Genomic DNA, 13926 nt, shown 5'->3' on the forward strand with positions numbered 1-13926 from the left:
AGACAAACAGGGCATAGACTGCAACAAATTTTCTTGTGGTGAATGAAGAACAGGTTAAAGGAAATTTAAAAAAGAGCATCACACGCTTATTCCTTCTGTTAGCACAAACACAGATCAAATGTGGTAACTTCTAAAACACAACCACAAAGCAAAACTAAGGAGATAAGGAAAAACACCTGGAAAGAACCAAAGGCTTGACTTTATTGTCATCTCCATGTTTGGACCCCACAACTTTACATCATCATAGTGCACACACCATTTACTGATAGAGTTCAGCATAGCTCTTCTGTTAAAACTTTTCTTGCAGGATTTTCGATTCCCAGTCATTGAATTACTGTCTTGACATTCCCCTCCATCCATTTCTTCTCAAGAAATGTCTGGACTGCAGTCCTTGCAACTAATAAATGAGCGTAGGGCTTAAATCAGGCATCTAGACTGTAAATCTTTTCAAAAATCCAAAAATGAAGTTACAAGCCTGTATTAAAAGCCACACATTGTCAGATGTCTCCCTCTCTTAAATACGGTATCTTTTCCTATTCCAACCCCAGGAGGGATTGGCTGTGCCAAAGCTTTCAAGAATTACTAGTCTCCATTTTTCTTTGCTTTAGTGTTTGAAGATTCCAGAGCCCTTGTACAGCCTCCAGTCTAGTCAATGTCTTTGTAGGATAAACCAGGTATTTTTCGTTTTCTGTAAGTCAGACCCTTGGAGTGCCTGAACTTGAGATTTTAACAGTGATCATGAGCCTTTTTTTTCTTTTTTAAATTAAACTTGGGCTAGATTTTTAGCCTGCATTTACCCAATACTTTAGAAAAGGAGGATATTTCATCTGTTACATTAGTAAACTGAAATAGTAATGAATGGCTGCCACCACAGGTCCTAACCAGGTAAAAGTCTTTTCCTGTCCTACCCACATCAGCAAGAATGAAAACACAGACCAGTTTTAGAATTAGCTGACCCGACAAATCACTAACCAAAGAAAACTGACAAGCTGTCCCTTTATAGCTCAGGTTTTATTATCAACAAAAACTGAATAGTCACTATCAACAGATATCCCTGCACAAAGTTTCACTGCAGTCATCTCAAAGACCAGCTCATCAAATGATGAGTAAATATGTTGCTATCAGGAAAATTTACAACTCCAAAGCAAAGCACTGACTCTCTGACTGTTCTGCCTAGACCTTTACGAAGGTGCCTCCCATACTCAAGAGAACCGACTCTGTAACGCCGCCAAGTGTACTGTTTGTTCTGTGACAGAGGCTCTAGAAACAGGACTGAGGGCAGTCACGGGATCTAAGTGTCAGGACAGGGAAAAACCTCACTACAACAAAAACCAAAACAACCGTGTAAATAACAGACAAGTAGTAAGGACACATTCTGCTCATGGAATAGGCCGAACAGTTAAGGAGTCTTAATTACACAATTTTTACCACCTTCTTTTCAACCACTATAAATGGTTAAAGTGAAGCATATACTCAAGACTTTACATTTCTGACACCAAATTTATAGCCAGATATGGCTAAACTGTTTCTTTTGTTCAGCTTGAAAAGGCTACATGCTGGTGTTTCCATCTGCTTTACTTATAGAATGAATTGACTCATCCCCAAGAGAAATACTACCATTCATAAGTGCGCCCACATGCAGATACACGGAAACACCATGTATCATTTTTGTGCAACTGTATCACTACTACTACCAGTGTGTAGGTGACCTGAAGGTATAGGTTGAGAAGAGAGAGCATCTTTAAAAGGCATTTCAAATACATACTGAGCTGTTGAGGGGAAGGTACCGTAGAAAGACAGGGCTAATTTTATCCCAGATGGAACCCAACATTTTTTCCCCCCCTCTCAAAATCAACGAGAACAGCTTCAGACTGTACTCAGATCTGCATGAAATGTAAAGTCAGCAGGAAGAATAACTGCATGATGTAGGTTTCAGCAAACACCTAATCATTAAAAAAAGAATCAAACATAAGACAACGGCGGCTGGCCTCTCTCACTAAGTTTCCTCCCCACTCCAATCACCAGTTTTAAAGTTTCCTTTCACCAGTATTGTCTCCAGCACCTTTCTATTTTGCACACACACACAAGTTATCTCAGCTTCTGTCGGGGACCCACAACAGGAGAGATGCATAGTTTATTGACTGAGTACGAATGAAATCCAGGCGGAATATTTGATTCTGAGGAAGTCTTTACGTGAAAGACCGCTGTCATGGGATTCAAAGAGCACGTTACGTCCACTGAGGCTTTGGAGACAGGAGGTGAATAAAGGTGTAAATTCACAGCAGGTCACATTCTCTGTGCTAATGATCTTTCAAAGCATCCTCACACCACCTTTATGATTGTGTATTTGGAAGTACCAGTTCTCTACCACAGTTCTCTTCCACTATTTTGGAGTGAAATTTACAGCACACGAAATAAGATAAATAAATGGTGCATTTAGCTGTTAGCACCTGAAGCCCTGAAAAAATTGCCAGATTTGTTGGAAGCAGCCCTTGAATGAGTACAGTCTCTATGCAGCAGGTGCATAGGAGAATTTTCAATGTACATAGATTCATATTCCCACCCAGTCGCCTGCAATACCATAGATGTCTGTTATTTCCACAAAGTATGACAAGATTTTGGGTCATTTGTTTTGTGGAAAGGTTAAGTCACAAAACCCACAACTTGTATTATTTCTGTCTAAGTGCTTTCAAGTTCATGGATAAGCACAAAATTCTTGCCCTGTTCTTTTGCTCATTTTAGAAGTACCTGTAGGGAATAATAACCTATCAGACACAGTCTCATAATACACATGAGCTCTACATATAAAAAATATACTACATTTCCAAAGAAAGATAATTTCCCCAAAACAGTTTCATCATAAAAAAGGTACTGCGTAGCCTACATCTGTTGATCATGTATTTCTTCTTTAAAGAAGTGTCCATAAATTAAGACTCATCCTATTCATATAAGAGTATTTTCTTCATATTTCATCTGAATATACTGGATACACAGAAAGAAAAGGTCAAATTTAGTAATTTAAATCCACACACATCACTCAAATCACTTACATGTTACCATGTGCTACTACCACAGAAGTTTAAAACAACAAGGTGAATAGTACCTTCTTCCAAGATATCAAGGCTCTGCCTGTTAAATCTGCGTTCTCTCTTATTTTCCTTTTCACAGTCATATTCAAAGCTTTCCTCGTCGTTTAGTGACATTGCTGAAGTTATCCCAGATAGACACACTACGATGCCCTAGTCTCACAGGAGATGGGAAGTCATTCCCTTGGAGGCTGCATCTTTGGGGAGAGCAAGGCAAGGTCTCCACAAAGCAGGATACCATCTTTCCTCACTCACATGCTCAGCCAGGGAGCTCCTGAGTGACTGAGAATTTGTCCTTAGCACAACAGCTTTGTGTTGTACAGATGGGGTGGAGGAGGGAGGAGACCATCTGTCTAATAATTACTAGAAGATTTATGTTGTTCCTCATATCAGCTCTGAAGGTAGCCAGTTTTTGCTCAACAGCTCCGCCAGCATATTTCAGACAGAGGAAGTGGGCTGAAAAGCCCCCTCCCTGTCACTCCTCGTGTCGACAAGATGCTCTCTCCTCTGCCCCTGCTCCTCCAGGTGAAGTGGTAGCTTCCCATGAGTGTCTCAGCAACACGGAAGTCCGACCCAGCCTCCGACTGTCACACCTGGCGAAGGGTGTGCACCTTCACGGAGTTAAATCACCTCTCATGTTGCCTAATGCTGCAAGTAACAGATTTCACAGGAGGAGTGAACAGCCAAAGCCTGTACACATGCACACGCTAATCCCACCCAGCAGAGAGATGGTGAAAGCTGCAGGTATGGTATAGTACAGTATGGTCTGACTACAGCATCCACCACATACTGAAAACACCACCTGGAGAACTGGGCTGGGGGGAAGGGAGTGGATGTTTGGGGCTTCTTTTTATTGCTTTCATAATAAAGATTACTTGCACGAAGCATTTAAATGACATATCACATCAGCTGTCAAATACCACGTTTTCTACAGTCATCTTTACTCTTCTGCCTGCTGTGGGAAATGAAATACCTCAAGTCCACATATGGTACCCTAGTGTATTTCCAAGGGCATACATATCTCTTCTCCATTCAAAAACAAAACTTCTTGTCCCCAGACCTCTTGGTTTACAACAGGTTGTGTTTGCTAAACTTGACTGCACACATAGGACAGGTTCACTTTCTTATTTAACTTTTTGCAGCTCTAGATATTTAATGTTTGCCAGGTTGCCTCCCTTGCTTTCAATGGCAAAGAGGTGCCCTTTGCTGCTTACAGAAAGCATTCTTATCTGCGTCACAAGGCAAAGCAGTTGCAGGCAAAGTGGGGGCACAGGAAGGCAAAGGCAGTTCATCACCCTCTGAGGGGACATCACTGCTGGGGAGGGAGACAGACAAACATGACAAGGCAGCAGAACATAACAGTTTGGGTCACGCAAGAACAATTTCTCTATTAGCACTTCTCTAGTGGTATGAAAGTATGAAGTAGCATGAGATGGGAAGTAACTAATTTTATACAATCACAATGAATTATTCTGTTTTGGTTTTAAACTCTTGATATTTATATACAAACAATGTAACAATGTTTATATAAACAATAGCCAAAGGATATGAAATACACATAAGTGCTTGCTGAGGAAAGGAACACTCATTTCTGAATAAAGGAAGATCCTACTACTCAAACTTAACAACTTGACCTTTGACTGCCAAAATCCACTGCAATATTCAGCAGCAACAATAGCCTCAAGAACTCAGCTGGGGAAAAATAGGATTGTCCCCTTCTCCCTATATAATGAGGTTAACAGATGGAATTTTAATAATAATATAATGAGGATTGCTTCTAGTTTGTGATTCTTTAGAGCTTTTCTTTATCTTCATTTCTTCCCTGTAACAGTGAATCAAAACTCTTTAAAAATATCAGAGAGTAAGAGTCTTAAGTACCTACTTGCTGCCCAGTGTCAATCTAACACATTTTGGTAATAGCAGGAGAATGGAAATTCAGAGACCAACCAAACCAATAAGACTCAGATATCTTTAAAAGAATGCAAGAAGCACCTTTAAATTTAGCTTAGGACAAATAAGTCAAGCCCTGGCAACCCTGTTGATTTTAAACTCTGTTGGTTTTAACACTGCTGACAAGTGTTCAACTATAGCTTATGAAGGAGAGCATGGCAGTGGGCAACACACTGAAAACACACACGTTGCTGGCCAATACACATGACAATATAAGGAGAGTGAATGAATATTCCCACAAGCTGACTTCTGAACCGTGACTCACGTCAGCTCATGCCGCACAGGACTCTGACATTCAAAAGCTGAGCGAATGAGATAATTGTTGCAATGCCTATATTGATATCAGCGTATGATACTTGCTGATGCAAATTCATAATGGGTGGAGAAGGAATGTGTACCGCACCCTCACACTATCAACTCATTTTTTAGAGTTATTCTGGATTAAGCCCTTTCACTAGTGCAGGAATATTTACTTGCTAAATATTAAGAGCCAGGTTTCCAACAGATACCAAACAATAGGCAGCTATGAAAAAAAAAAAGCTAAATTGTATATGGTTCTAAAATATACATTCTAATCAGGAAAGATTTAAAGACATTTTTAATATTTCCTGTAAAGGCATACTCAGGGACTTAAAGAACATACCAGAATGAACATTCATTTTTATGGGTTGCCACTGCAAAGTAAATTTGGCATATTTGCTGCAATCACCACTCTGAATTAGTGGCTAAAGACATTTAACTCCTCTCAGGAAGCTTGCTAAGTGAGTTACAATGCTTAAAGCACACAGATGCACATTCCTCAGGCGATGCTTGCACTAAGGTACAAAACGCCTTCAGTAACTTTGCAACCAAGCAGGAAACACAAACCAGGAGCTAGGCTGAAGAAGGGTGAGGCTGGGTACAGAACAAATAAATGCTTTTATCCTGACTCACTATTTCCAAGGAACTCCAATGCATTCAAATCATTTTAACCTTCCTTTATCAATAAAAACATCTAGACTTTTGCACAATTAACCACATTCATTTTGACCACTATTAACTAATAACAACAATGCTGCATTTAGAACAAAGAGATTCTCTGTAAGCTAACAAGTCCTAAAACCAGCAACTAAAATAGCAGCATCCACATTTAAAAATACGTTGATAAATTGGTCATTGAATTGAATGTGCTCTCTATTAAGACGTACAGTCAAACAAGTTAGCTTGTTCAAATGTTTACAGGTTTGTGTGTTCCCCACACTTTCAAAAGCCCACACAAATTATTTTCTGTCAGCTCAATCAAAAGGCCAGCATGCTACTTTTGCAGAAAAGGAATGAAATGGGATGAATTGGGAAAACACTTATCTGGAAATTCAGCAGCTGAGCAGAATAAAGAGGAAGACGACCTCACACTGAAAAATAAGCCATGTTAAGACAACACACAAGTAGATGTAGCTTAGGTCTGACTGGATAAAGACTAGAAAGTCGATGGAGGAATAAAGAAAAAGGAAAAAAAAAAAGCAGAAAACTAGGAAGATTTTATCAATGATTACATGAATATAAGCAAGGTTCAATCGCATTTAGCAAATACGGAGATAAAGGACATAGGAGCAAAACAAGAACAACTTGAATAAGAATTCTAGCTGCATACCTATAGAGCAAGGGCTGTTTCAGAGAATTGCAAGCATTCGTAAGATTCTCATCCACTCAACATCCAGAGTAACACCAGGGTTACTCTGCCTACAGGGATGGAAACAAAAGGGGCTAATGTAGCAGGGAGGTGATGACTCATCATAAATGCCCAACCATCAGCCAAGATCCTACTCTAAGGGAGGAAGCGTCAAGGGAAGCATATTTGAAGTAAAAAGGTTGACTGCGCGATCCACAGAGCTGGCAGATGTGTGCTTGAGAGGTTGCCTGTAACTAAGGTACACAGAGAAGAAACACGGACAACCAAGAACTCTTAAAGAGCTGCAGCAGGGAATATAAAATGTTATTCTAATGCTACCTTAAAGGAGTGATTTAAAAAAACATCTTCAAAGGAAGCAAGGCAATGATAAGTAATCATGCTTAAAGTGGCTGAGAGGTCAAGGAGAGCAGGCTTTAACATTGCTAAATACCGTTCAGCTAAAAAGAAAGTTTGCTAATAATCATTTCAGTGGACTAGAAAATAGAACAGAGGTGAGGAGCTCTAAACTGCAAACAGAGCAAAGGATGAAAACATTTCAGTGCGATCCAGGTAGGGGTTGAAAGTTATAAAGAAGAGCAGAGGCAAGATAAGGTGTGCTGGAACAACCGAGAAAGTGAGATGAAGTTGCTCAGGCAAAGGTAAGGGGGTTAGAAGCTTCAGCACATGACAAACAGGGCACACAGTGTGATTGGTGAGGGAAAAATGGAAAAGACACTATTTTCTCCGCAAGAAATTGATGAAACTCATGACCAACAAAGGAAGGAGGAAAGAGCCAACTCCACACACACAAAGTCATCTGGAGTTGCAGGCAATGAACTCTCAGGCATTACTGTGGAGTTGTTCAGCTACTAGTAAACAAGTAATGGAAGAAACCACAGGAAAAGCAATTTGATCCAAAGTTAATCTGTATTTCTCTAGAAAGCATTGTTCATTGAGAGGATGAAAAATAATGGCCTAAGAAAGAGGCTGAGGAAGAAGCTATTCATAAAGATTTCTCTGGGTATCTACCTGAGCAACCTGGCCTAGTGGGAGGTGTCCCTGCTCATGGTAGGGGCGTTGGAACTAGATGATCTTTAAAGGTCCCTTCCAACCCAAACCCAAACGATTCTATGGTACTTATCTGTTTATTTACCTGTTTGGGAGTTTGTGGGAGGTTTTTTTGCATTATTTTTTTTCACCAAAGTTGTGTTGTATGCATTTTTTAAGAACCTTTTTTTTTTCTCTTAAAAAAAAAACTCCCAGATGAACTCAGACTTTTATACTATTATCTTTCAAAATAAGAGTCTGCAAAGGTTTCATCTTTTCGTCTTTTATCATTGATTCTGTCAATGTCTGTCTGCTATGACAATAACTACTTTCCTACTCAAGTCCACACTCTTTCCCCCTCCCCATTCCACCTACACAATATATTTCATTAATACCAAATAAGGTGACAACTGTCACTCATATTATAAAATATTATACTTGAAAATGTACCTAAAAAGCACAGTGTAATAGTTCTTATTTATAGAAGTTTCAATTGATTGTAATGTCAGTTAACACCAGTGATTCAACCTTCAGATAAATAGCATGACATTTTATTGTCCAGTTTCATCTACCAAAAATACTCTGTAAAGGACTTTACGTAAAGGGATTAATTCCAACCCTAGAAAGTTTTTGTATAGATTTGTACATTGTAAGTTTTGATAGTTTTTTCATTTGCTTTTGCAAGGCATTAAAAAAAATTACCATCATCAAATGCAAGTCGAAGACATCATTACAATTTTGGTCCATACAGAAGTTCATTAAATCTGAGGTAAAAGTGAGAGTCACTTCTTTACCTATTAAATTAAATAACATCATTAAAACCTTATATCCTGGTGTAATTTTGGAGTGCTCTTTGGATTGCCCTTGAAGAACAAGAAACCATACGCTGCTAAAATAATTACTAAAAAAAGTAAAACAATTAAAGCCACACCTTTTAAATGGAAATCTTGAGTCTCAGCAGCTTTGACAAAGGATGCACGAACAGTTTAATCAGAAAAATAATTCTGTAGGATAATAGATTGCAAGGTTTTCTATTAGTTTCAATGTACCACCAACCATCCTCCAATGTTCTATTTGCCAAAAAGGGTGAACTGGGTAGGATTCACAATTGAATGCACACATACATCTGAGTTCCTGGGAGTCCATGTACAGCAGAGAAAGAAGCTCGCTAACTATGCTTCATTTTGTCTTAAAATAGATATTCAAAACAGGTTGTATGAGCTGCAACTGCCTATCACTCTCTACTGAACATAAAAAGCATTTCAGGCAAAAGACTCCGGTATTGACAAATACATGGTAGGGGGAAAAAAAAAAAAAACCAAACAAGCATCAAGAGACAAGCATCTCTTATAATATGTCATCTGCTCTAGGTTTTTAAAAAAGCTCAGTTTTCTACTGCATTTTAAAGATGCCTTTTGTCACCCACTACAATCAGAATAACCTTCCTCCATCAAGAGGAAGTATTAATACTATTTTAAATCCAAATTAATATGCCAGTATCAAAGGCCAAAGACTATGCCTTCCACTGCACACCTCAAATCCTTCTTTTTCTCACACACTTCAACTGGGAGAAGCAAAAGAAAGCTAAACCCCATAAAGTTCCATTAAACCTTATGAGACTACCAATCACTTGTGAGACCCAGACAGGACTGACAGCGCTATTCTTCCATCATGTAAAAAGTAGTATTTTAATTTAAAAATAAATAAATAAATAAAGCATTATGTCTTACCTACTGGGGAGATTTTTTCATTATCAGGCATCAAACCCTGCTTTCTCTTAGGGAAGAGCTCCCCAAATACTTCCAGCTAGCACAAACTATCCGACTCTCCGTAGACCTCAGCTCATGGAAGAGGAACGCTGGGCGGGGGCTCAGTGCTCCCAAGAAAACTTGTCAGCCCAGAATCAGACCAACGACTACCGTGCTACTGAGGCCCTGATCCCACAAGGTATTTAAATGCTTGCCCAACACCTGTTGCTTATTCCATTACTGTGGAATTCCCATAGGTTCTCCAGTGCAGTACACACCTTAAGACAAAACTGAGGAGCAGATGAGCTCCTAGCTCAGACATTCAGCCATGCCGTGCTTCTGCATAATGACACTTTGACCTGACAGACAAAGGACCATAAAAAAGAACAATGAAAAGAAGGCTATCTGTATTTAACCTGGGGGAAAAAAAAAATAAATTATAAAAATCAGCTACAGCTTTTAATGACAGCACAACTGTTCTATTTTTAAGCTTCTAAAACCAGGCCAACTCAGCCTGTTACATCATGTGGATTAATCAGATGCTACAGTATTTACTAGGGTTAAACCTAGGGGATAAAGGTTACATAATGGATTCAGTCCAACTTAAAGTGGTCAGATCTTTCAAATAAATATGCACCTTTCCTCTTTGAACACCTGGACAGGAATAATCAATTAAACATAAGAGAAGGTTAAGTTTACAAGCTTCTGAAATTGCATTCCATTTGAAAATCCAGTACAGAGCAACAAACGTAGGCATATGCCACTCAAAAGACCCTAAAAACCCAATAAAATTTTATCACACATCTTTACCCTTCACATCCCCTCTGATACTGTTATTGAAGCAGTATGAAATATCTTGATGTACTACATACATACAACAACCCCTGGGCCTACACTCCTTACTCCTTTCTGTTCTTTGCTTCACTGTGATCTTGGACTTGCCTCATTTAAGGCAAGCTCTACAACCACAATAAAATCCATATACAAATACTGCTTTTCCAAAGGCTGCATTTGTTTTAGAGGTTACCACTGAGTACCATCAATGAGGAATCTTGATTTTTCCACTCTGCTGAGAGTACAGTTTTAGCCATTCCTTATCCTTCCTCAAGTGCCTTCTATCAGAAGTCTGATGAAAACATCCAATGCTCTGATAAAGAAATAATCGCCCAAGCAAACATTAGAAAAATCACAAGAGGCCCAGAAGATAGTGCTTGCCAGATCTTGTAATTTTTTCAATTCAAAAAGTTAACCTGCTTGCTTCTAAGGAACTAGAGTTTTAAATATCTTTCACAGACAAATAACCAGAGAGAAAATATGTACTGCCTATTAACACATTAAATATATACATATTACAGCATATTGGTAAGGCAGAAAAAATACAAAGACTTAAAACTCAAACCAATACACAATCTTACAGTAAGTGTAATTCAGCTAAATTATTATACATACGGTCAGCATTTCAAATATTTCTCCCCTGCCCAAAGATTGCTCATATAGTGCATATGCTCGTCTGCCACTCCCTTTCAAAAAGGGAAAGCTATACGGCAATCTCTTGTAGCATGCTCACAAGAGATGCTGAGGTGGAACAGAGATGCGGGCATCTCCACTACACCAGAATGTTGCCTTTTTCAAGGTACTTAATTTTTAAAACCATTGAGTAACGATGGTTCAGTCTCACAGGCTCCAAATTCTGCAACAGGAGACTAGAAAGATATATTTACCATCTGTGCATTCTTCATAATACCAGTCCAGTTCATAATAATCTGCTTCAATAAATTTCTGCATAGTCAGTATCCTTCAGCAACATAGACGAGATTTCACTTCGCTGCTAAGGTCAAGTGAAATGCAGCCATGCCTTCCTGCCTGTGCAAAATACCGTATCACAAGGAAGCTCACAGAAAGCTGGAAAAGAGCTGCACATCTTCAATGAAGCTGCAAATAAAATCGAAGGGGGGTGTGGAGGGTGTATCTAGGGGGAAAAAAAAATAAAATAAAAAATAGAAAAAGGATGCAGAAGAGAGAAGCAGATGCCCTGGCAGCTGCTCTAATAAAGAAGCTCTGCACAGGAGCCTTGGATGGGTGTTAACAAAATCATCCTATCAAAAGGCTGATGCGCTGACGTGGGGGACACACACCACCGCCTGGCTGTTTCTAACTCATTCCTTTCCTCCCTAGTCTCCACATCTCTTTCTGTCTAACATGTTGCCATGGAGATGAGCTGGCTCTAAAAGAGATGCAGAGATGAAGAAAACGCATTTTGCTGTTTCTGGCTTTGCATATTAGAAGTACCCCTCCATACTGGAAATGAAAATTCTTGCTCAGAAAGACGATACATCTCTCTGATGAACAGCATCATCATGCCATCGCAATTCACTAGGTACATGCACTACATTAATAATGAAAATCTAGTCCATTACTACTCTCCTCCACACAGTTTGATAAAAGCCTGCCTTCCCCATGGAAAATTAAACTACATTAATGCTCTGTTACACTATTCTGGGCTGATATAATAAAATCCTTTATGCATCCTGTTATTGCAAAAGTGGCAAACAAAAAATGGGGGAATCAGAAAAATCAGGACAGTAATACATTTCCCCTTGCAGTAAAACTCATCTGCTTCTACTTTTGACCTCTCCATGAACCACTGACTTTTTTTTTTTTTTTCTTTTTTCCCCAAGCATCTAAGCTTCATAGCCAAAAGCAAGGGGTTAGGACAAACTTTCACTACTCTATTCCTAAAAATGCTGAAGGTTGTCACACTGAATAGCATCACGTTCATGTTCAACATTTTGGAAATGAAAGAAAAGACTTAACTTTTGCAGCACCCAATAAAATTGTGTTTTAGCTGTTAGAAGAGAATCTGTCTGAGAAACAGATGGCATTAAATCATCATCATCCACAGCAAAAAGGACGTCTGAATCTGTGCAGGTATGGTTACCAAAGGGACTGACATCCATTTTGTTCATAACCGTCACATATTCCTCACCCCTTTCTCTCCCTTTTCTAGGAAACTATATTTCTTTGCATTGGGATAGATTAAGTTGCAACACATGTTAATAACAGAAGGTAGGAGGCTGTATTGGGCCTGACCAAGGAGGTGTCTGTCTAGCCATGAACAGGTAAGGAAGAACTAGCCAATACTTCCCTCAACTGCCAGGTTTTTTCCCCTCTTCAGAGACAGCCTGAGACAGATACAGTTTCTACTTTTAGCAATTCTTGAAGGACTTATCCTGTCTTTTCTTGAGAAAATCACTCATGATTTTGCAGATTTCTATTAAGGTCTCCCTCGCTCATGTCTAGGTTGTTACCACTTACTCTGTTCCCTGACTGGTACCACTTTGCTTTACTGTAACAGAAACAGGCAAGGCAAAGTCAAGGTATACAAAGGAAAATACATCGGTTTCATGACTGAGTATTTCAGCTTTACTGGTATAAAAAATTATGACTGCTTGGGAATTGCCACTTCCCTTTTACATATATTGACAGCTGAAGCACAGATTACCGGTTCCATTCACACATCTGCCACACGTTTGTCAGTGGCAGTTGGCCATGTTACTCACTCAACTCCAAAGTTCTAGTCCAGGGTCAAACTCAAATACACCTTTCCCTACAAGTACATTATTTCACTGGAAAAAACCCAACATGCTTCTAAGTCTGCAAATGAAAATAAGGAAAAAACATAAATCACTGTGGTCATCCCACAATATACTAAACTATTTGGCAATATGCACAGGATTGCCCTCTACTCAGCACTGGTGAGGCCACACCCGGGGTACTGTGTCCAGTTCTGGGCTCCCCAGTGTCAGAGAGACATGGACACACTGGAGAGAGTCAAGCAAAGGGCCAATGGAGGTGAAAGGACCAGAGCATTGCCCCTAAGAAGAAAGGCCAAGAGAGCTGAGACTGTTCAGCCTGGAGAAGAGAAGGCTCAGGACAGATCTCATCAATGTATATAAATACCTGAAGGGAGGGCACACAGAGGATGGAGCCAGGCTCTTTTCAGTGGTGCCCAGTGACAGGACCAGAGGTGATAGGCACCAACTGAAACACAGGAGGTTCACTCTGAACGTAAGAAATTTTTTTTTTTTTTTGTAATGTGAGGGTGACTGATGACTGACACAGCCTGCTCTAGGGAACCCCGCTCAATCAGAGGGGTTGGACCAGATGAGTTGCAGAGGTCCCTTCCAAACTCAACCATTCTGCTATTCTATGATTTTGTAGTTCAAGGGCCTTCACCCATTTACTTCATTTGTTTAATTGCCACAGACTAAGATTCAATTTCTTTCATTACACAAAATACTTCCTAGGCAGTAGGAACAAGGACATGATTTCAGACCACTGTGAACTTTAAAGGTTCACAGAGACTGAAGTGCTAGAGCTCCTCCTCAAATACAGTTACGCCATTACCCTGTGAGATGCTCCTGGGCCAGGAAGCAAACTGCAATCC

General features: G+C 39.6%; 1 protein-coding gene across 10 annotated transcripts in view; it reads right to left on the reverse strand.

Annotated features, from left to right (window-relative positions):
* TRAK1 (trafficking kinesin protein 1) overlaps window positions 1-13926 on the reverse strand; it is a 134874-nt gene that overhangs the window by 46208 nt on the left and 74740 nt on the right. The window contains exon 1 of one of the 10 annotated variants that reach the window (XM_054190311.1): window positions 3104-3343. The exons of 8 other annotated variants lie outside the window; for them this stretch is intronic. In XM_054190311.1, the coding sequence (XP_054046286.1) occupies window positions 3104-3203 (100 nt within the window). In that variant the 5' untranslated portion in view covers window positions 3204-3343. Of the gene's footprint in view, window positions 1-3103; window positions 3344-13926 lie in introns of those variants that run through there. One more of the 10 variants, XM_054190312.1, reaches the window with a different exon arrangement.

Source organism: Rissa tridactyla, chromosome 2, assembly GCF_028500815.1.
Source record: "Rissa tridactyla isolate bRisTri1 chromosome 2, bRisTri1.patW.cur.20221130, whole genome shotgun sequence".
In the NCBI taxonomy this organism is placed as follows: Eukaryota; Metazoa; Chordata; class Aves; order Charadriiformes; family Laridae; genus Rissa; species Rissa tridactyla.